The sequence below is a fragment of the Scedosporium apiospermum genome, assembly GCF_000732125.1.
Source record: "Scedosporium apiospermum strain IHEM 14462 chromosome Unknown SEQ_SAPIO_0110, whole genome shotgun sequence".
Lineage (NCBI taxonomy): Eukaryota > Fungi > Ascomycota > Sordariomycetes > Microascales > Microascaceae > Scedosporium > Scedosporium apiospermum.
The window spans coordinates 2,957,830-2,979,245 of record NW_015971811.1 but is presented as its reverse complement, the minus strand read 5'-3'; the positions used below and the strand labels follow the sequence as shown (position 1 = coordinate 2,979,245).

The 21,416-nt window shown below is 52.0% G+C and overlaps 5 protein-coding genes and 2 pseudogenes across 5 annotated transcripts; 4 read left to right on the top strand and 3 right to left on the bottom strand.

Moving 5' to 3' along the window:
- Positions 1-209: 209 nt before the first annotated feature.
- SAPIO_CDS7755 lies at positions 210-1,097 on the top strand (annotated as a pseudogene; the record flags this gene model as incomplete).
- Positions 1,098-1,873: 776 nt separating this feature from the next.
- Positions 1,874-7,431, bottom strand: SAPIO_CDS7754 (uncharacterized protein; the record flags this gene model as incomplete). Its single annotated transcript, XM_016789553.1, has 10 exons — positions 1,874-2,405; positions 2,474-2,665; positions 2,818-3,341; positions 3,400-3,480; positions 3,533-4,184; positions 4,745-4,831; positions 5,265-5,784; positions 5,870-6,484; positions 6,579-7,147; positions 7,364-7,431. 10 exons carry the CDS (start codon positions 7,429-7,431, stop codon positions 1,874-1,876), a joined length of 3,840 nt encoding a protein of 1,279 aa, XP_016641380.1.
- Positions 7,432-8,116: 685 nt separating this feature from the next.
- Positions 8,117-10,720, top strand: SAPIO_CDS7753 (uncharacterized protein; the record flags this gene model as incomplete). The annotated part of the gene is made up of 8 exons (XM_016789552.1): positions 8,117-8,353; positions 8,438-8,561; positions 8,669-9,072; positions 9,155-9,190; positions 9,393-9,517; positions 9,690-9,844; positions 9,917-10,220; positions 10,288-10,720. The coding sequence occupies 8 exons, from the start codon at positions 8,117-8,119 to the stop codon at positions 10,718-10,720; spliced, it is 1,818 nt and encodes a 605-aa protein (XP_016641379.1).
- A 465-nt stretch (positions 10,721-11,185) lies between these two features.
- On the top strand, positions 11,186-13,017 carry SAPIO_CDS7752 (Uncharacterized protein; the record flags this gene model as incomplete). The annotated part of the gene is made up of 2 exons (XM_016789551.1): positions 11,186-11,390; positions 11,462-13,017. The coding sequence occupies 2 exons, from the start codon at positions 11,186-11,188 to the stop codon at positions 13,015-13,017; spliced, it is 1,761 nt and encodes a 586-aa protein (XP_016641378.1).
- Positions 13,018-13,309: 292 nt separating this feature from the next.
- On the bottom strand, positions 13,310-14,003 carry SAPIO_CDS7751 (Uncharacterized protein; the record flags this gene model as incomplete). Its single annotated transcript, XM_016789550.1, has 2 exons — positions 13,310-13,827; positions 13,916-14,003. The coding sequence occupies 2 exons, from the start codon at positions 14,001-14,003 to the stop codon at positions 13,310-13,312; spliced, it is 606 nt and encodes a 201-aa protein (XP_016641377.1).
- Positions 14,004-15,554: 1,551 nt separating this feature from the next.
- SAPIO_CDS7750 (uncharacterized protein) lies at positions 15,555-18,266 on the top strand (the record flags this gene model as incomplete). Its single annotated transcript, XM_016789549.1, has 2 exons — positions 15,555-15,708; positions 15,787-18,266. The coding sequence occupies 2 exons, from the start codon at positions 15,555-15,557 to the stop codon at positions 18,264-18,266; spliced, it is 2,634 nt and encodes an 877-aa protein (XP_016641376.1).
- Positions 18,267-18,974: 708 nt separating this feature from the next.
- Positions 18,975-20,060, bottom strand: SAPIO_CDS7749 (annotated as a pseudogene; the record flags this gene model as incomplete).
- Between the last annotated feature and the right edge of the window lie 1,356 nt (positions 20,061-21,416).

Here is a 21,416-nt window from a genome sequence, read left to right as displayed (position 1 = left end):
CTAGATAATGCCCCTGTAGGCGCTTATTATACTATTAGTTCACGTCAATTCGTAAGAAAGGGCTTCTGGTAGACATATTAGGGAGCGTACTTTTGCTGGGCTGTAAAACACACACAGGAGACGTTAGTCGTAGGTCTACCTATTACGAACGACAAGTTCCCACACTGCTCTGCCTCCCCTTCACTGTTATAGGAAGCAACTCTTCGAGGATGGAAGCGACGGTTCAGAAAGACCAACCGCCCGGGAGGCTCAGGTCAATCATCAAGGTAGGCTCGCCCTTCGCGGTGGGCTGCGGCTCCGGCATGATCGCCACCATGTGCATCCAGCCCATGGACACGGTCAAGGTCCGGATGCAGCTGATAGATCGAAGCAGCAACAAAATATCACCGTGGTCCGTAGCGAGAAGTTTTCTGGCCCAGGGCGGGATCCCAACTTTGTATGCCGGTCTTTCAGCAGCTCTCCTCAAACAGCTTATCTACGGCACATCACGACTTGGGCTTTTCGCCACATTCGAGCAAAAGCTAGAGCGTAGGGCTCACGAACGATGTCAAACGCTTGGGTTCGGTGGGAGGGCAATCGCCAGCCTCGGAGCAGGTAGCATCGCCGCCTTCGTCGGAAACCCCACCGAAGTTTCCCTTGTCCGTATGCAGGCCGACGGCATGAGGCCGGCAGAACAGCGAAAGCACTATTCGTCAGTGTTTGACGCTCTCCGGCGCATCACGCGGCAAGAAGGGATCCTCGCGCTGTGGAAGGGCGCCGGCCCCAACATCATTCGAGCCATGTCCACCAACTTCGGCCAGCTGGCTTTCTTCTCCGAGTCTAAACATCGAATAAATGAGTACACTGACCTATCACCCGGGACGCGGACAGCTCTCGCAGCTTCTATTGCTGGTCTGGCCGGTACTGTCGTCAGCCTGCCGTTTGACTTTGTCAAAACCAGACTGCAGAATCAGTCGCTGGCGGCCACCAACGCAGGCGGCATACCCATCTATTCTGGTAGCATCGACTGTTTTATCAAAACTACCCGGAGGGAAGGCCTGCTGAGATTCTATCGCGATTTCTGGCCATATCTCATGAGAATTGCGCCGCATTCGTGAGTACCCATTCCCTCCCGGCCTTCCCATAGATTCGCCGAGCCTCGATCTTACAATTCGATTCTCTAGAGTCATCGCTCTATTTATTGCAGATAGAGCAAACGAGTTTATCAGAACGTCATGGGAGAAGTAGGTCATAGGAATAGGCGGAGTATTGAGCCGGCGTCGGATGCTGGGAGGACAAAAAAGTGGTGCATTCAATAATACTGAGAAGAAGAGTCTCCCTCGTCATGCTCAGCATGTAGATTATGGCGTATTCTTGGAAATACTCCAGTCACTGAATATCGTGGTTCTTCTCGGTTCCCAAGTCCCCCCTCTAGAACTGGTACATGTTCGCCGGGTGGAGAAGCCAAATAGAAATCATTGTTTTCTAGCCAGCGCCACCACATCTGCATGTTCGCTACGCTCTTTGCTCCTCATGGAATACTCATAAAAGGAGGTACCTTGGAGGCGTATACGGCAACGTCTATATTACTTCCTATATAAATTACAAATAAGGAAATATCACGGAAATACTAAAAAAAAAACAGACCAAAAAAGGTCAGGGGGTTCCGAGGCACCCACGGGTCACCTCATCTGCATCATTGACACCATTGATGCATCTTGGTGTTCGCAAACAGATCAATTATCTTCCAATATGCCTCGCATAGGACCTTATGTACCTATAAGTATCTTTCCTGCCAATTGTTGTGAATAAAAACCTTCATAGTACAAAACCTTACCACTTGGCGACATTCGAATAGACTAAGGAAGGTGCGAACATATATATATATGCGCGCCTAGCCGCCGAAACCAACATCCATGGCTTCCTGAAGTAGTGTCCACCACGCAATCTCATCCGCATCTCCCGAGAAGCCAATTCCAGATTCGTGATTCTCCTGTTGAATCGCGCGCAAGGCTTTCGGGAAGTCTGCCTCAGACGGGAAATGTCCTCGTGTGAGACAAAAGTCTACGGTCATAACAATCCGGAGGGATGTCTGCGGTCTGTTGAGGAAAATGTCGACCCAGCCATTATTTGGATACGATGCTCGCGCTAGCGTATGGGTTGTGGGGTGCTCCCTTTGAGCCGATCGAGCGAGAATACTGGGATCGAGGCACTCCGCTTGAAGCTGCTCGTGTTCTTTGATATAGTTGATTATCTTCTCGGCGTAGCGAAGCATCTCATCGGTGCTCTCATACAAGGAACGAAATCCCTTCATGATATCGGCGTAGACTTTTGAGACTCTTTCTGTTCTGTGGGATGGTGGTCCGGTGCGGATCAAATTTGCGTCGAGCAAGTGCCAGATAAATGGAAAAGCAGAGAAGCCAATGCTATAAAAGTCAGTTGAGCTTTAGCACCATTGGCCAAATTCCAGAATACAAAAGGAACCCTTCCTTACAAGGTATTGGGGAGGAACTTGGCGAGCCCCAAATGCTCTAGCTCAACTAGATCGTCAGTGATCCTACACAGCGCCTGATTCATCTCCAGTTGTGTTTGGAGCCGGGATTCCATGTGGTCGTCTTGGGTCTTGTCGTCGACAGCCGAAAAGGCATGGAGGAGCATGTGATTGCAAAGAGAGGCTTTCGCAGTGCTGATATTGCAATTAACAATGATGAAATCTAGAGGTGGAAAGGGGGTTGCGAAGCATACTTGTAGTATATGTATATCATATTGGTGAAAAGAACGAGCGACTTGTTCGCTCTAGGTGTTGGGAGACGAAGTTTGGCCAATGCTTTCTCGTACCAGTTGTCCAGTCCGAGAGACCACGTTTTCAGGTCTTCGGGGCTCGGCGGATTATGGTGTCCCCCAGGCCTGAAGGGTGTTTCGCGATAAAGGACCTCGAGGATGTTGTTCAAGGCTACCGCCAGCTCACAGAGCATACCGGCGAGCTGGACCAAGACCTGCTTGGCTGTCGAGTCATATACCATTGACCCTCTGATCTCATCCCTGAAGTCCGCTTCCACGAACCCTGGTTGGGTGAAGTCGAAATCGGCGGGCTTTATGTGCAGCGGCCCTCGCAATCCCAAAGCCATGATGCGATCACGTAGGATACAGCACCACCATAGGCGCTTGAGGATGTTTGCCTCTCGCGAACCTTCGCGCATTAGTGTATACATGTGGGCTTTCGCACTTTTCGCGTAGTGGATCGCGGTACTCAACCAGAAAGTGTCGGCCTTGTGAGTCGCGGAAGATACGTGGTAAGTCAACATAAGTGCCCCCTGGGCTCTCGCAACATCATCTATGTAAGGATACATATCGAAGATAAGCTATCTCCTAAGATCAGCGTAATTCTTAGATGAGTCCTTAATCACGGCGCCGACGAACCTTGGCTCTACTGTAAAACTTAGCGCGTGCGTCTTGAACGGTTTGGAACCCCAGCTTGCGCAACTTGGAGACAGAAACGTACTTAAACGGTATGTTAGCTTCCTATTCAAGTACTTCTGGGTATGGGACATACGGGGCAAGCTAAAAAGAGCATTGCTTGAAGGAGGAAGAGCGGTACACGCCGTTGTTTTGGATGGGACGTGGGTTCCGCAAAGTACATTTTCTGGAATTCCAGCTCGTTGAGAGGGAGAGGGAGAGGAAGCACAGGATGGAAGTGCAAGAAGTATTGTTTGATGAACTCGTCGAGGATGGATCGAGCTGGGAGATGGAAACAACCGCATTGCCCTAGAAACTGGACAGCACATGGTTCGAGACGCCGCAGGTCATCCACCTCGACACACGGGCAACACTTGTACAAAACGAATGCAGCATTTGGTTTGGCGCAGGAGTTTCCAGGGAAGAGTAATCTCTCCAACATCCCTCCATCTTCGCCGGGGTTGTTAGGTGTTTGGCGCTCCCCCGCGGGTTGGGGCACGAGGAGCCGGGCATGATCGAACTCAACTGGTGGCAATATTGTATCATCATCCGGTAACGCGATGGGGTAATCTAACCCGGAAAGACCGCTATCGTTAACTTCACCTCCGATATCATCAGGCTGGTTGGAAAACTGGACTGTAGGCGAAGGTGAGGTGCAGGAATTCAGATGTTGTTCCGGCGACCGCTTCCGCTGGTTTTGCTGGGATTGTCGTTGCTCCTGTTGGGAGGCCCATTGCAAGCTGGATCGCCTGAGATACAGAACACGTTATCGATATATACCTTCATTGGCAAGAGAGGCGCAAGACTTGACATATCAAGAAGGGGATGTTTACCATCTATGCGTGCTTGGCCTAATGACGCATTCCTCTCCGTCCAATTTGCAGTTCGTGCAGGGCGTACCGGCTAGTACAACATCGCATCGTACCTTTCGCGTACGACAGCGAACGCAGGCTCTCTTGGCTCGTTTCCTGATCTTACGGTTTGCGTCCCCCGCGGTCGAGCGTTCAGCCCTCGCTGCGGGTGAATCGGTCTGTGTGTCCGAAGACATCGCTATTGGCTTGGGGTTTTTAGATTTCACGTCGTTTCCGTCGACCATATTGTCGGGGTAATACGTACCGAGCAAGGTGAAGCGGGATTGTGGATCCTGGTTACTACAGGTATCAGTAGGTACGATATTGATATTCCGGAAGCCAATTTCGAGGCCCTCAGTTAGCAGTGCCAAGATATCACAATTCCAGGTGTTAAAAAACTTCTCCTCCATCTCTTCCTTCTTCCTTTATTGGGGGTTCGACCGAAACCGGTTTCTTACTCCGAATTTAATGCGGGGGAAGAACGCAGTCTCCATTCGGGTATTAAGCCGTTATGTCCGGACTCCGCCTCCTCCACCTCGGCCGGTCTGCCTGATTCTTAGTAGCCTCGGCTATCAAATCTCGGGACCCCAAGAAGCCACGAAGCCGGACCCTGGCACGCTCGTTTCCGGTTCGGGTTGGTCTTGCGTCTGCCCCTCAAACACTTCGACTCGGCCATGGAGCTACTTCGTAGTGATAGATAGCCATGGGATGGGGAAGAAGTACTCTATATTCGCTCATCATTGCTCACAGCATGGCAGTCGCGTTCGTTACCGGTGCCAGACGAAAGATTAGGATTGCTCAGTCTATTACTATGATTTAATAGAAATTATAAAGATTAAAATTAAAAAAGAAAATATTGTTCTAATTTTAACATATTTTACTCCAAATTGTGTTCTATTTTGACCTAAGAAACTATGAAATCTTTGGCGTACCTCGCCATCCTTTGCTCAGCCCAGAGAAATAGGCTGGGAGAGGAACTTTGCTGGTACATCAACGTATTTGCTCCGAAGGTACTCGGCTACTCCCTTCCCAAGCATGTCGATTCGGCTACTACTCGCGGCGCCGCCGCCCAGAAAATCGAGGAACCGGAAGTGCACGGCCCATATTTGGGGGAACTCGCACCGCTCGACCGTGACAGAATCCCGGTAATCCTCTCCCAGGAGCCGGGTGATCTTGGACACCGTTAAGTACGACCGTAGCCATTCGTACTCCTCGGCCGAACGAACGAAGAAACCTACATTGCAGTTGTTGCCTTTGTCGCCGGAGCGGGCGTGCGCGACAGTTCCCAGGGGTACTCTATTCGTGAAGCCAAACGTTCTGAGGTCGGCCGGGTTTGCCGTCTCATAGGTGGGTCGCTTCCCCGGAGGAGGCGCAGTGATGCCATGGTGCTTGATGTCGATGACGTTATCATCCATAACCACGCGATGCGGGAGTTTCTCGTAGGATATTAGGCCTGGGAAAAGCTCCATGAACATCTTGGGGGACATGGTCCTGAAGTCTAGAGACATATGATACCCTTCATAGCCATACGGCCACTGTCAGGACCAGCTGGTCAACCCATGTGGGGAACGAACCAGACTCACCGGCGTAAAATTGGATTCTCAGCGCATAAATCTTTTTGCGGAAGTAATCTTCTCGAATGTCGTGCTCAGATTTGCCCTTAACTAGCACCCGGACAGACACGGTGCCCAGGGCCTGGTTGCTGGGGTTGACGGCGCTCGCCCCATAGCGTTCGATGCTCAACTCGGTGAAGTTGGAGTCTGCAAATGCGTGCTCAATTTGCTGTCTCATGAAGCGTTCCTTGGCGTCTATGTCTAGACCGTTCATGTAAAAGGTTGCCTCGGCCTGGTAACCGCCGATAGAAACCACGATGGCCTTGGTGTTTGGAGGGGGAGGGCTACCGACAGCGCCGGAGATTCGGACACGGTCCTTCTCCCCAGTGTTCTCGATTTTCACGTCACCTATATCCGCAAGAACGTCCGAGTTGATGTATTGTGTACCTTGAATCTCATAGAGAAACTGGGCACGCACATTGAATTGGTCCACGATACCCGCGTGGGTCGGATGCTTCGTCAAGACAGTGGTGCCGTCATGTGCAATTTCGGCTATCGGGAAGCCAAGGTCAACCAGGCCATCTAGGTAAGGTCTGACCCCTGTGAAGTTGGCACCGGTGACGTACGGTCCACACTTGATCAAATCTGTAGCATAGCTTAACTCGTTAGTCGAGATATATGACTTGAGGGAAGGCAAAGCATCCTCAGTCTGCGGATATTGGGAATGGACTAAACTAACGCCCGGCAATAAGAGCACCAGCAAGCTGGTTCCAGTCTGTATGCGACCAGCCATGCCACCACGCAGCTAAGGCGATGACGGGGCTGGCATCGGTGACCCGACCGCAAATGACGATATCTGCCCCTTGCCGAAGAGCCTCCACGATCCCCCATGCTCCGAAATAAGCCACACCGCAAAGTGGCTCCTTACCCCAGCTTTCCAGGGTTCGATCAGGATGGTCAAGGTGTCTAATGCCGCCCAGCTGGGCCTGATTGGTCTTGTCGGCCACGATGTCAGAAATATCGTTGCCCTGGACATATGCTAGCTTCAGGTGGCCATGTCCGTGTTTCTCGCAGATCTCCCTGGCAAGCTTGGTACACTGAGGAGTGTTCAGAGCGCCAGCATTGCTGATAAGCTTGATCTTCTTTTCAGCGATAACGTCGATGCAGTCATCGAGTTGTTCTAGAAAGCCGACCTCATATCCCTTCTCCGGATTGTCGTACTTGCGGATGGCGTTCCAAGCGACGTTCAACTCGGAAAGCCAGTCACCAGCAATTGCGTCGAGAGGTCCGCTAGAGATCATGCGATGCCTATGAAAAGATTACCGTAAGTATTGTCAGAACCTATATAATGGGAAATGGAACCCTGCTAAATAATAGCAGTGTGCACTGTACTTTTGCCGTAGTGGTCTACGGTTCGACAAGTATCCGTACATGACCCAAAATGGATTCCATGAAAGAAGAGTAAAGGCGGAAGACTGTTGTTAGCGGTTTCTCATGCGAGGGTAATAGGGAATGAAAACTAACATTGCATCTGGGCAATCCTCCATGGCCCCAGCCACATTACCGATGATGATAGGACGTTTCTGTTCCATGATGAGTAGTAAGAAGACAAGCGCGTAGATCTTAGAGAGAATATTTGCTGCAGTATCACGCACAGAAGAACCAGGCAGAGTTTGCTAAAAGAAATATCAATGATGGCTCTTGTTACATGTGGCACACTGACAAAGCTGGTGGCACTCGCGATGGGTTTATGTGTCTGATGAAGATAGCTTTTAGGATCGGCGAACCTGTGGCATTTCGAGGGAAATATCCAACGCGGTGTGTCCCATACTCTAAGCTCCGAGCTCCCCGCTTCCGGCCTTCACCAGCCATTTGATCCTGGAAACCAGCCCCCGAAGGATGATGGGTGTCGGTGGGGTGTCCCCACGAAGTCCCGGTTCTGGTTCCATTGCATAGCCGACTCTAGTTCCCAGGGATGCTTGCTTTTCGTAGCCGGTGCCTCGGCGTCAAATACTGGAATCCTTGGGACATCGGACTAGGACGGCTCGGCTCGACTCGGTTGTAGCGGATAGGCTGCACGAGGTAATTAACACATTCCTGGGTTCGACTGGGATGCTCCTCAATCTTAAACTCATTCGCTTTGCAACATGCCCTCCGGCTCGTTGTTTATTTCATCCCGAAGTGCGTGGTTGAATCTATTTCGTGTTCTTTTGTCTTTTGATGCTTTCGCCATCACCCAAGTCGAATCGCTCGGTACTCTCGATCTTTCCCGTTATCATGGCCACCATTCAGAAGACGCCTGTCTGGGAGCCTCGTAACGTCCAACAGACCAACGTCCACCAGTTCATCCGTTACGTCAATGAGAAACATCAGCTGCATCTACGAACGTACGAAGACCTACACCAATGGTCAGTAGCATCAACTTCTCTGCAGGACTTCTGGCGCGATGCGTACGACTGGCTCCAGCTCGCGCCACCGGGAGCCAAGGGGACAGGTCGCGTCCTTGAGGGTTCGGTGAGTCTGACGCGAAGTACCGCCCATATCGCTATTGACGTGGTGAGAAAGGTGACCAAAATTTGCTGACCCGAGTCTGCCCAGGATGTCGCCTCAGTAGACATGTTCCCGCCACCAAGGTTCTTTCCTTCGGATTCCCTTAGTATTCCCGAGCTGATGCTTCGACATCGCCGCGACAGCGACGTTGCAATTCACTTTGCTCGCGAGGGTGTGCCAGGCGTCGAGCGTGTCACATGGAAAGATTTCCGAGAGCGCATCCGTCGAACTCGAAGCGCCATGGTCAACTCAGCGTTGCTTCCGGCGACGTCATTGCAGCTGTAATCTCCAACTCGGTCGATGCCATGGCCATCTGCTTAGCTTCTCTGTCTATTGGTGCCATTTGGTCGTCATCGTCCTGCGACCTGGGATCGGCCGGTATCGTCGACCGCTACAGTCAGATCAGCCCGAAGATGATTTTCGCTGATAACGGGTATATCTATGCCGGAAAGACATTCAGGCTCGGAGACCGCATAGTCGACTGGTCGCATAAGCTTGGTCGCGACACTAGTCAGTTGATGGATGTGGTGATTATCCCATACTGCAATTTCGAGGTCGATTTGAAAAGAATTCACAAGGGATGCAGCCTACAGTCCTTCCTCGAGCGCGACTCTGGCGAAAGGCTGAGCTTCAAAATCGCTCCCTTCTCGCATCCTGCATTTATTCTTTATTCCTCTGGAACGGTGAGTTCTCGTGCCCCGGCAAACGTCGAATGGCCTAAGCTGCCTTAGCTTACTGCCAATGTGACTGACGCCGGACGGATAGACGGGTAGACCGAAATCCATCGTCCACGGCACCGGGGTATGTTGATTCGTTCGCCGTGGGCACTGCAGAACCTCTTATTGATGCGATAGTAATCTCAGGGCGTTGCTCTGAAAGTGAAGACGGACATGTCGCTGCAGCACGATGTGCGGAGAGGCGACGTCGTTTTCCAGTACACAACGGCACGTTATCCGCTTGCACCCTCATGCAGACAGGCCTTAGAAATTCTAACTTCATACAGACATCCTGGGTCATGTGGGTTTTGAACTTGCTTAATCTCTCCTGCGCAGGCTCCATGCTCCTGTTTGACGGCTCTCCCTTCCACCCCAGGCCGACGATACTCCTCGAGCTTGCACAAGATATCGGGTACGTTGAAATTTCCTGTAGATCTTGATGGATGTGATGTGGCTAACACAGCTACAGTGTCGGGGTTTTTGGCACATCCCCACGGTATCTCGCAGAGCTGAACAGCCTCATATAATACCACGTACGTCATCTTAGAATCCGAGACAATCACTGGGTAGAGAGATACTCACAGTCTCCAGGAGAAAGCTTCGACCTTCGAAAGCTACGAGTCGTTACCTCGACCGGCTCTGTTCTCTCAGCGAATCTACGACTGGTTCTATTCAACAGGCTTCCCCTCTCAAGCCCAGCTGATTTCCATGAGTGGTGGTACCGATATTGCCGGATGTTGTACGTGACTCGCTCCTGGCTCGATTGGTGATGACTACTCTCCAGTCAATACTAACAAACAATCTGGCTTAGTCGTTGGCGGTTCTCCTCTCCTTCCTGTATACGCCGGTGAGATCCAATGCAAGGCCCTGGGTATGGCTGTGGAGATCCTGGACGCGACAGTCATAGAACCCGTCGCAGTCGAAAGCTCCGGTGAGGCGGGCGAGCTGGTTTGCACGAAGCCCTTCCCAAGTCAACCACTAGCTTTCATTGGGGAAAGAGGGGAGGAGATATATAGGACCTCGTATTTCGAGCGGTTCGGAAAAGGCATATGGTGTCAGGGTGATTTCATCCAACGTATCCCTGACACGGGGGGCTTGGTGATGCTAGGGCGATCGTAGGACCCCCGTCTCACTTCTACTATTCCCCATCACAAGGGGCTTGCTAACGCAATATCAATCTAGCGACGCCGTCCTCAACCCGTCCGGCGTCAGGTTCGGGTCTGCCGAGGTTTACGCCGTCACGGAGACGTTCCCAGAGCTGGCCGACAGCATATGCGTCGGACAGAAGCGCGACATCGACAGCGACGAACGCGTTTTGCTATTTGTCAAGATGCGGCATGAGATGCAGTTCGGGCCGGATCTCGAGCGGAGGATTCGCGCCGCCATCAGGGAACGGTACTCCCCTCGCCACGTACCGAAATTCATCCTTGAAGTCGCCGACATCCCCTACACCGTCAACGGAAAGAAATGCGAAATCGACGTCAAGCACATCGTGTGCGGCCGCAAGGCTGCTGTGGGCGGCACGGTGGCCAATCCTGAAGCGCTTTCTCTCTATGAAGATTTTAAGAATCTTCCCGCCGAGGGAAGTGTGTCTGTTTCGAAAGCTAAGCTCTAACCAGCATTGTTGCGGAAGCAGAGCTTATTGCTGGCCACAGGCTGCCATCATGATGTTAATATTTAGATGATAAACTTATATAAAATATAAAATCCTATACAGAGGACTTATTCTTTTTTTTCTTCTCTCTATATTAATTTTATTTACTTTTATTTATTTTATTTTTTTTAAATAAATAATTAAAATAAATAATATAAATTATTTATATAATTATTTAATTTTTTTAAAAAAAAAATAAATATTAACTGACTTTAATAAAAACTCTTACGTAAGATCTTTTAAAAACTAGATGACCTTAGAGAGGTTTGTTTGTTAGCGTCCAGTAGATTTACGAGAAATTATCGAGACTTAGGACGTGATGCAGCAGGCAGACACGCGTTTTGGCACAGCTCTGGCTGGGGCAAAGACTGCACAACACAAGACTTCCACAGAGGGTGTATTAATTTTCCGACGAATCAATGTGAGATGGAGCCCATAGTGATAGGGTCGTCATCCTCACCGCCAAAACCCATCGACACACCTTCGAGTCGGTCATCAAAGGACCCGCCCACCTTCACGCCCGAAGCCATGGACGGTGAGGATGAGCCTGAATACGACGACTACCGCCCATCCCGGTCCCTGCCTCGGACATTAATCAACCATTGTCGCATATATCTGGAGGATCAACTGTGTAAGCTTATTCTGCATCTTCGTATGATATTCCTAAATAATCCGCTTCTTTGCCCCTAACTGGCGTCCTAGTTGTGCACGCCATTGAGCTTGCGAATAGCCTGCTCACTTCTGGGCCGGCGGTACTCGATGGCAAGGTCTCGCCAGCTTTCGTCCTGCCCCCAGTTCAGCTGGGATTCATCAACAATCTCATCATCCACCCCAAACACACCTCGAGGCCAGAGACCGCCGAGCGCCGAGAGATCTCCGCCTTGGCGCTCATCTATTTGGAAAACCTAATGAAAATGGTCGGGCCGGTGAACGCCAACTTTGTGGCTGCCTTCAACTTCAATCCCAACTACACACCGCGCCCGCGAGCATCCAGGGGCCTGGGCTCGGACGACGACGACTCCCACCTCCACGATTTTGGCGATGTCGGCGAGGACGAGGAAAACGCCAGGATTGTTTCCAAGCTTGGCAACGAAGAGTCCATCTGGAACTGTGGCCACGATTTCTGGTCCGTAGTGGGATGGGCCTTTAACTGTAGCGTTATTCATCCTTCGCGGTGGAAGTATTGGGGCATCTGGTTGGACTTCATGCTCCGTGTGCTCGAAGCCGACTTCCTCGAGCGAGTCAAGGAGGACGAGGCTGCCCATGAGTTGGCGGGGCGCACTGGTGATTGTGACTATCGTATGACGAAGCAGTCGCTCATCGTCGGATATGCTACGCGGCGAGGGGGCAGGACAAACGGCGTCAAGTGGGTTGTCAAGGCGCTTTTTGCCGATGGCCACCAGGCGTCTTTATCCCTATTTACCGAAGTGTTCCCCTTAGAAACGAAGGATCTCCCACGAGGGCAGAATAAACGGAAGCGAGAACCTGTTCTAGATTTGGAGAATTTCAAATACGCTGATTATGGCGATACTGACGACGAGTTGGAAGAGAGCGGGCCGGAAGATGATCTGATGTCGCTGGCCTCAACGCCGAGAAAGCCTGCGCGCCGCATCCAGAACGAGGAGCCGCTGACCAAATTTGAGCATTACGAGGAGAATGCTGAGGCCCTTCATGACCTCGTCCCCCTGCGCCTGCGGATAATATCACTACTCGCACAAGTGGCCCACTGTATGCCGAAGCTATTCATCTCCCTTGACGATCTCCTCGGAGAGTTTGCCAACGCCATGAAGGAGCTCCCCTTACCCCTGTTCACGGCCATGATAACACCTTCGTCCATCAATCCTCTGGACAAGGATTTCATGACGCTGCTACTCAGCGAACTACTCGACCTCACCCTCCCGGCAAAGTACCTGAACCCCGCCAAGGTCGATAAGGAAGCCGATCACGCGGGCCGGATCACTCAGGCGATTCTGGAGAGGTGTTTCTTGCCCCACGCTGCTGAGACTTCGTCCGTGGAAGATAACGCGAAGCTGTCCTGCCTGCTTGAGACGGTCATGTTGATCATGTTCGATAATGACGACTTGACGCTGACGGCTTCGCTCCGGGAGGCGGTGCAGACGGGTATCGCGGCGCGGGAGAAGAGGGCGAAGGTGAGGCGTCTGGGACGTGTGGGGGTTGTGAATGAATACGATGTGCTAGCGAAGAAGGTGTTGGATGGTTCGAGTGAGATGATGAGGAAGATTCTTGGGGCTCTTTAGAAGGAGAAGTTCTTGACAGTCTTCGTTTGTGATGCGGTCTTTGGATCGGGTCCGAGTATGATGAGTGATGCATTGATTAACGGCGTTTTAACAGGGGCGGATTACTGCTGGAATCGGGGGTCTTTCGCTGGGGGCTGGCACACGCAAATGGGCTGGGATTCATCATGGAAGAGTTTAACGTACGAACTAAAATATACCCATATTAATGCAACTTCATTTTTACCCATAGTCTTACATTCATTACCTCCGCAAGATTCTTTTTACCCTCCTCCGTCTCTGACCCTTCCACACATCACCTCTTTGCACTCGGCGGCGTCCAAGCTTCCGGCTGCCAATCCTCACTCGGCCCTCTCGCTCTCGCCCTCGCCCAAGGATCCGCCTTACTCTCAACGCTTTCCTCTGCCTCCTTTCTCGCTGGCCTTTCCACGCTTTGTGTCGTCGTCGCACCAGTATCCACCGCCTCTCCAGGCGAACTCTTGCCCTCGACACTCGGTACCGCCGGCCCAATCGGCAACCTCGCCCCGCTACTCGACCCGGTATCCTGCATAACCTTAGGCTTAGCCTCCCACCGCGCATCAGCCTGCGCCGCCAATATCTTGATGCGCTCCTGCCGCGCGACCTCGGCCTTCTGTTCGCCAATGCTAGGCGGGTCGGGCCGCATGTAGCGAAGCCATTGGTGCCATTCGGGAGGGACTTTTACTTCGGAGTAGTGCGTTGAGCGGGGGTAGTGGACTATGCGGCGCCAGCGGGAGGAGGGGGATGTGCCGGGGATGCGGAATTCCCAGTATGTGTTGCCTTTGAGGTCGAAGCCTGGAATGATATTTGGGTTAGTTTAAGGACTTTGAATCTTTCCTCCTCCGTGGGGAGGGGCAATGGGGAGGAGTTTGTGGAAACGGACCGACGAGGACTCGACGCCGCCAGGGGAGGCGGAGAGATTTCCATTTATACCATGCTTGGAGCACGGAAGAGACTGGCTTCGCGGACATTAGGAGAAATGTGCACCTCAGGAGCCGTCGCTAATTTTTTTTAAATTTTTATTTTTGGGGAGGTATCACTTCGTAGAGGGCGTCGGTTTATAATGTTGACGTTGCTTTTGGCTTTCTCTGTTAGGCGTTTGTCTGTTTGGAGCTTGAACGAGTTTGGGTGAAGAAAATTGGATGATGCTGGGTTCTGACGTCGTTGGTTGCACAAGCCATTCAAGTCAAGCCACACTTTCAGTTGGTCTGTCCCAGGCAGTTGGATGTCAATTCAGCCACAATATCAATTCAACTCTGTCGGCCATGGACGGCGTTCTCTCTTTTTTTCCTTTTTGGCTTTCTCTTTTTGGCCATTTTGATCCAGAATCGCAGAAAGCACAGAACGTCTGGTTCAAATTCACTAGGAAGATCCTACCAAGGGCTTTTCTGGCTTTTGAATTGATACATGAGCACGTGAGCTACATTATGCGTACATCGCATCGGAGTAAGGCTGCTGGCAGTGATCGAACTGATGGTCCCGAGGAAGGGCTCGCATTGCAGTGCATTTCAGTTTTGGCCCCGATGTCTCCTCAGCTTCTCCCCAGCTCAGCGGTTGTGGCGTAAGAGGTCTCCACTGAGATGTAGTTTAATCAGCTTCATCTTTGAAAAGAGACTGGATCCTGAAGTGGAACCTCTTCTTTCCGCACCTAATTACTCTGAAAAAAAATTAATATGGGCGATACAGTAAGGGTTTCGTTAGTTCCTCAAATTGTATGAGACCTAGAGTATTGAATGGGCGTGGCTGGAAGGTGCGATGATTGAGGTGGGTTGAGGTTTCCGTGAGATGGAGTGATACTTGATACCCAATCTTAATATAACTTAGTCAGCCAGCTGGAAGTCTTCACGTGGCGATAAGATGCCGGCGGCGGTGGTTCTTCAAAGTCCGGGCCCCCACCCTAATTCAGCTGCAACCATTGGATTACGAGCTGCTACTGGTTGCTGTAGCGGGGTCCGTTGTCCCTCGCAACCACACATTGATCCAGTCCCAGCACCATCTCCGACCGCCCAGCTCAAGTTGAGGCCATGGAGGCCGCCCTTTCACGCCAAGGTGGTGTCCACGAACACTGACGTCTGGTTTTCTCTTTGGATCTTGGATCAATTTTTTTTTTCTTCCCTTGACACCTTACCAAGTCCAAGCATCTACGGTTTGTACCCACACATTGTGAGTCAAAGTTCACACACCACCACTATTTCTCGAGACGCAGTTTAGGCCCAAAATAAACTTGGCTGTGAGAGAGAGAGTGAGAGACATCGATCAACTCTCCGGACTGGTATCGGCCAAAAGCTTTTGCCTGCACCACCCACGACAAATTACGCACTACATCAAGACAATATCACCAGGCACTAGAATGTGATACTGCCCGCTCGTGGGGTTTGTTGTCACTGCTCGATACCTAATCACAGACATCGAGACCCGAGATTCGATTGACGTTATTTTGTTTACCATTACCGGCATTTGCATCGCGACCTCCTTCGTTGCCAGCCTCGTTTTGAAGGGCAAACCTCCTTGTCGTCGCCACTATGGCGCCGACACCAGACGACTTCTCCTCCCCGGGGACGGCCACCTACGACTCGGATACGCTTAAAGTCGGGGATGGCACCTGGGATTTCACCAAAGACACATTCCTCCTCCCCAATCTCATGGGAGTACCCTTCGATACTATGAGATATAATGGTGAGTAGAAGCATACGCCCACTCTAAACACCGGACTTCCCCTTGGTCTCTCTCTAACGCCCAAACGTTTGCTTGTAGGGATGGGAAACCGCTTCTCGACTTTAACTCAATACCACTCCATCATCATTGCCCACGGGATCCTCGCAGCTATTGTTTTCCTTTTCATTGTCCCGTTGTCTGTTTTCACGGTGCGGTTCTACGACCGACGACAGGGATACGCCCGAGCGACGCACGCGAGATTGAACATCTTTGGAGGAATACTACTACTGATTGTCTTTATCCTCGGAAACTTCGCCGTCGGCCGCAAGCGAAGCCTTACGAATCCTCACCATGGCATCGGCGTTGCGATTTTCCTGCTATACATCCTTCAGATGGTCGGCGGTCGACTCATACTGAACATCCAAAAATTCCGTTCCTTTAGGATCTATCTGCACCAATGGTCTGGCAGGGCCATTGCACTCCTGGGAATCGTGCAGATACCCCTTGGTCTTACTCTGTACGGGTCACCGCTGTTCACTTTCATCATGTTTGCTGTCTGGATGGGTCTCTTGGTCCTAGTTTATTTCATCCTGGAGTTTAGGCGCCAGGGGCGACGTGATGACTACTACGGCGGTGGTAGGTCAGAAGCGCATAGCCGACTCACCGGCTCAGAATACCCAGTCACAGATGCTGGTCGAACTGAAAAGAGCGAGAAGCGAGGCTGGCTCGCTCCTATTCTCGCCGGTGCCGGTCTTCTGGCCTTCTTGTCCGCAAAGAAGGGCAAGAGTGAGCGAAGTCGGAGTCGGAGTCGCAGCCGAAGCCGAAGTCGATCGCGATCGTATAGCCGGAGTCAAGGTCCCGACCGCCTTGCTGCTTCTTCTCACCCTGGAACCAGCTACTATGATGATGACAAGTATTACGATGAAGGTGAGAAGAAGAAAGGTGGTGGCTTCATGACCAAGTTGATGGGAATTGGGGCCGCTCTCGGTGCAGCGAAACTGGTGTCTGGCATGGGCAAGAAGAGTACTGGCGGCGGACGGGATGATGAGTACTCCGCAGTCTCAACCGAAACACCAAAACGCTACCCGCCACGTCGTGGGCCGTATACCGTTAGCGACCTCAGTGAAATCAGCGACCAATACCGACGAGACCCGCGTGTGCCTCCGACGATGGCTGCTCAGGCCATGAGTGCCGCCGAGAGTGGACCTGGAGGCAGCTCTCGGCCTTATGCTCCCCGCCCTGCTCACTCCCGAACCTACTCGCGACATAGTTTTGATGATGACGATTCCTACGACAGCCCTTCCCGGCGACCTCGAGACGACAAATCCGGCGGCGTTGCCAAGGGGCTTCTTGCAGGGCTGGGGATGGGCTGGCTCGCGAGCAAATTTGGTAAGAAGAAGAAAGCACCGCGAGATGATGAGAGTTTCTATAGGGACGAGGACGACCGAAGGTCAGGTATAAGTGGATCTCGATTCACTGGCGATGGTTACCCCTCTCCTAGCCGCAGCAACAGGAAGCACTCTCGACAGCCGTCCCGCCTAGGTGGTCGTCCGGCGGCTTCCAACATTCTTAGCGATGAATCGTCGATTGTTGAGCCACGTACCGGTGGCGGTGCTGGACCACCAATGCCTCCACTGACTGGTTCCTACGGCACCCATCCACCTGCGCCTGGACCTGGACCTGGACCCGGCCCTGGCCCTGCACCTGCACCTGCACCACCGCCTCCGCCACCTCCTCTACCTACTGGTCCTGGATTTGTACCTGCTCCTCCTCCTCCCCCTCCAGATTTTGGCAGGGCTCAGCGACAGCCCTCATCTTCTCATGAAGTCATTGAACCCGTCAGCATGCCGCCCATGCCTCCAGACCCACTCGATTCCAGGAGCTCGTTGAACAGGCCGCCCAGCGATCGGTTACACAGAACCGACTCATCCCGGCGACGACGCGCCGGTGAAGAAGCCGCAATAGCCGCCGCAGCATCAGCGAGCGCCCTCGCCGCAGAAGAAGAGCAATTCCGCCGAGAACAAAGGGAGAGAGCGAGAGACCAGGGCACGCCGACGCGACCACCGCGCACGACCACCGTCAAGATGACAGTTCACGACGATCGAGTCAATCTCCGGCGGCTGACGGACGAAGAGGCCGCCTCGTCGAGACGCGACCAGAGGTGGCGACGGGATGGCTCCTTTAGCAGTATCTCGGGCACCGAAACCCCCAGCAGACGGTACCGACGAGACTCGACCCAACGGCCGTCAGAGTCTGCCGCAGGGAAGACAACCGAAGGTGAAGGCGAGGGCTCTTCTCAGCTTTCCCCGCCGAACGCAGCCTTTGGCGCCGGTAGGCGGCCCAAGGATTCGGCCTACTATTCAGGCGCGGCGGGTCCTTCGGCAACCACTCCGCCGCAGACTGGCCAGCCCATTTCCAGTCTAGGTAGTGAGAGTCATGGAACATGGAGTGGCCAGATGAGTCCCTCTCCGGTCGACCGACCAGCGGGTTCGGCGGCGGAGAATCGGAGGAGAAGGAGGTTCGAGAGACGGAGGAGTGTGAGCAAACAAGCAGGTGCAGGCGCGGACATGTTTGATTGAGAAGGGGTGGGTGGTTCCCGATAGAGTGGAAGAAAGGTCTCAGCCCTAGGAACCAACTTGTTACAGGGACGCAGTTTAATGCCATGACTGACGCTATTTCATGGCATATGTGGGATTTCGAATCAAACACCTCACCCGTCGAAGGGGAAACGACATGTAAGCGTATAAGACTGCATCTGGGAAACATGGAACTTAGGCCATGTACGGCGTTTCGGGAGTTTTCCTTTGTTTTTAGCTGGCCATGTCAAGTTTGTCTAGCAAACCCCTTTCTGGTTTGGGTGGGTTTTGATGATGGTTCCATGCGACTGGTAGATAGAACGATGGCCTTTTCATGACGTATTATGACGGACTATTCACAGGCTCTCAAGTATTTTTTTTAATTGATTTCATTGCTTCAAGGTTTCTTGACCTTTTTATGTTTTGATATCTATCTATTTTTTAAGTTTTCCTTTTGGAAATCTTGTGTGTTGTGTAGAGTCTGCTGACCTTTGTATCCTTCTGCAGTGTAGGCAATGCATATCCCTACTGCTTCCTTGAAATGCAGAATTGACCCTTATTTTCTAGTCAAATATCCAGTGCTTGGTGTCTTCTGGTGTTGTTTCTGATGGGGGAGGGGTATCTTGTAATCTCATGGATGTAATCGTAGGACAACAAATGTGGTTGATCAATCATGCTGCAACCTCAAGCTGCAGGCAGACTGGTGATGGTTCACCTTCGTGAGTGGTGGCGCCTATCATCCCGATCATATCTCCCGTGCCTCTCATCACGCTCCCACTCCTTCTCCCTTTCCCTCTCTCTCTTGTAACTGTCCCTATCCCTCCCCCTCGATTGTCTCTCCTTTTCCTTCTCGCGGTTATAATCCGCAAGCCTCTTCGGCCTCGATCCTTTCCCACCCTTATGATCCCAATCCCCCAGATCCTCGACATCCTTAAGCTGCTTGGCGCCCAGGCCCAGCTGGTTCGGCCGCCTCCTAGGATCCTTGAACCCGGGGCGAGAAAATTCCCCGTTCCAGCCCATGCCGCGAAGCATGGCGGCTCCGAACTCGGTCACGTCGATGCCCGTGTCGGCGTCGAGAGAATCGGGAGGAGGTGCTTCTTTAACGTCGCGGCGGTATGCGTCTGTTTCTGATAGGACGATGACTTTGTCGGGCGTGTCGGAGGTTTTGCCCATGAGTCTGTCGAGGGCTTCTTCTTCGACGGTCTTGGGTTTGGATTCTTGTTGCGCTTCCGGGTTTGCCCCTCCGTCTTTCTCTTTCTCTGGCAAGATGCGCTCGGGTTTCTTTGTCAAGGTGAGACCCCATTTCACATCCTTGTCCTTGTCTGCGACTTCCACCTCTTTGATTGATTCTTCGGGACGGTGTGAATCGTGCCGTCTCTCGGCGACTCGGCTCTTCATCTTCGATCGCAGCCCTTGCTCGGGAGGTCGAATTATCTTGGGCCTGTCCCCAATCTCGATAACGACCTCCTTCTCCTCCCTCTCGCGACTCCTCCTGCGCCGCCCATTCCCGTCCCTATCATCGTCCCTGCGGCTATCCCTATCTCGATCCCTCCTATCGCGTCGTCGCGCGTCGTCCCTGCTCCTCCCGCCGCGTCTGCTACTTCCTTCTGAGTCCGAGTTCGAATCCGAGTCGTCACCAAGGGCGTTTGTGCGCGACCGCTTGCCTAGCGTAGAGGATGGACTTGTGCGTCGGTGGGAGGTGGCGGATGTGGATGGTTTGGTGCCGTTTGGTTTGGGGGCGTTAAATCTTATGGACATGCGGGGACCCGCGGAGGATACGGAGTGTGGAGGGTCCATTTTTCCCCCTGTTTCGTGAGGATAAGGGAGAGCGTGGTGGGAGGGATGAGGTGGATGGTTGGGGACTTGAGGTTGATGATGTTTGCAAGGGTGACAGAAAAAAGTGACAGTTGAATGTACCTTCGTCACTGCCAGCAGTTTCTGCCACAGTGGCTAGTGATACTTGAATTGTCAGGGCCTAAGCCACAGTTTGAAACACCTGAGTACGGTTGCAAATTAAAATCGCACTGTTCTACTTCGTCCAGACGCGACAAGTACTTTCGTACTTCGGACTGTTCTGTTCTACTTCGGCAAACAGTTGCATCTCACATCCCCGCCACCTCACATCAAAATCGTGTTAGTCCCATCTCCATTTTATAGTGCGCCTAGTCCTACACTAGCGGGCGAGTTTCTCGAGTGTGTAAAAGTAGTGTACATAACACGGGGTATCCGATCGCAAAGACTGCACTCTCCCCGTTGGCGTGGTGAATTTAAGGTTCACACTTGAACGCCCGCCGGGGAAGAGAAATCAAAGTTTGCCATCCTATCAACACTAGACTATCTTCATGGAGGTGTAAGTCTACTTCCTGATCAGGATCTCGTCGGTCTTGGAAGATAGTACATTATCTCCTGGCCGTCTCGGTAGAATTTGGTTATCCTAGACAGGGTATTGTTTGGAGATGAGATCGCGCGGCGTATCAACGATCTGGGATGCGACCAAGGATAAACGAGTTGTATAAAACTTATTGATGCTAGGAGGAGACCTCGATTCAACATGAATCAGGAAGCAATTGATGAGCAATACGAAGTAGCGTCACTAGGCCAGAATAACAATATTTCAAGGAGCTAGCATCAAATTTTATGCAACCGGGAAACAAGGTGCGAGGGAAACTAACATCACTAGGCTACATTGCGAGGACGATTAGGCACCCGAATTGTAACCCTGCACTGTATTGGTACCTCAATATTATCATGCATGAGATTAAACCCTGGGCATTTCGTGATAAAAGTGGTCTATCAGCTAATGTACACAGTGTACTACTAGCATTCCGAGTCCTACCTAGCCACTTCCTCGCGGATGACTGATAGTCACCCCCCGCCCTTCCAGAATAGTTAGCCACTGTCCGAGCTCTACTCTTTCCCCAGTCACAATCATTACCGAGTAGAGAAGGAGCAGAAAAGCCTGTCGCTGACAGTTGCAAACTGAAAAAAAGCGAGGATAACAGCAGCAGCAGCCAGACCAGGAAAAAAGGGAAAAAAAATTAACAGAACACTCTCACTGGCGAAAAAAATTAACTCTCTCACCAGCATAGCACCATCACCACCACTACCAAAATCATAACTGGGTGCGAGGAGGATTTTTCTGTGTACGGTCAA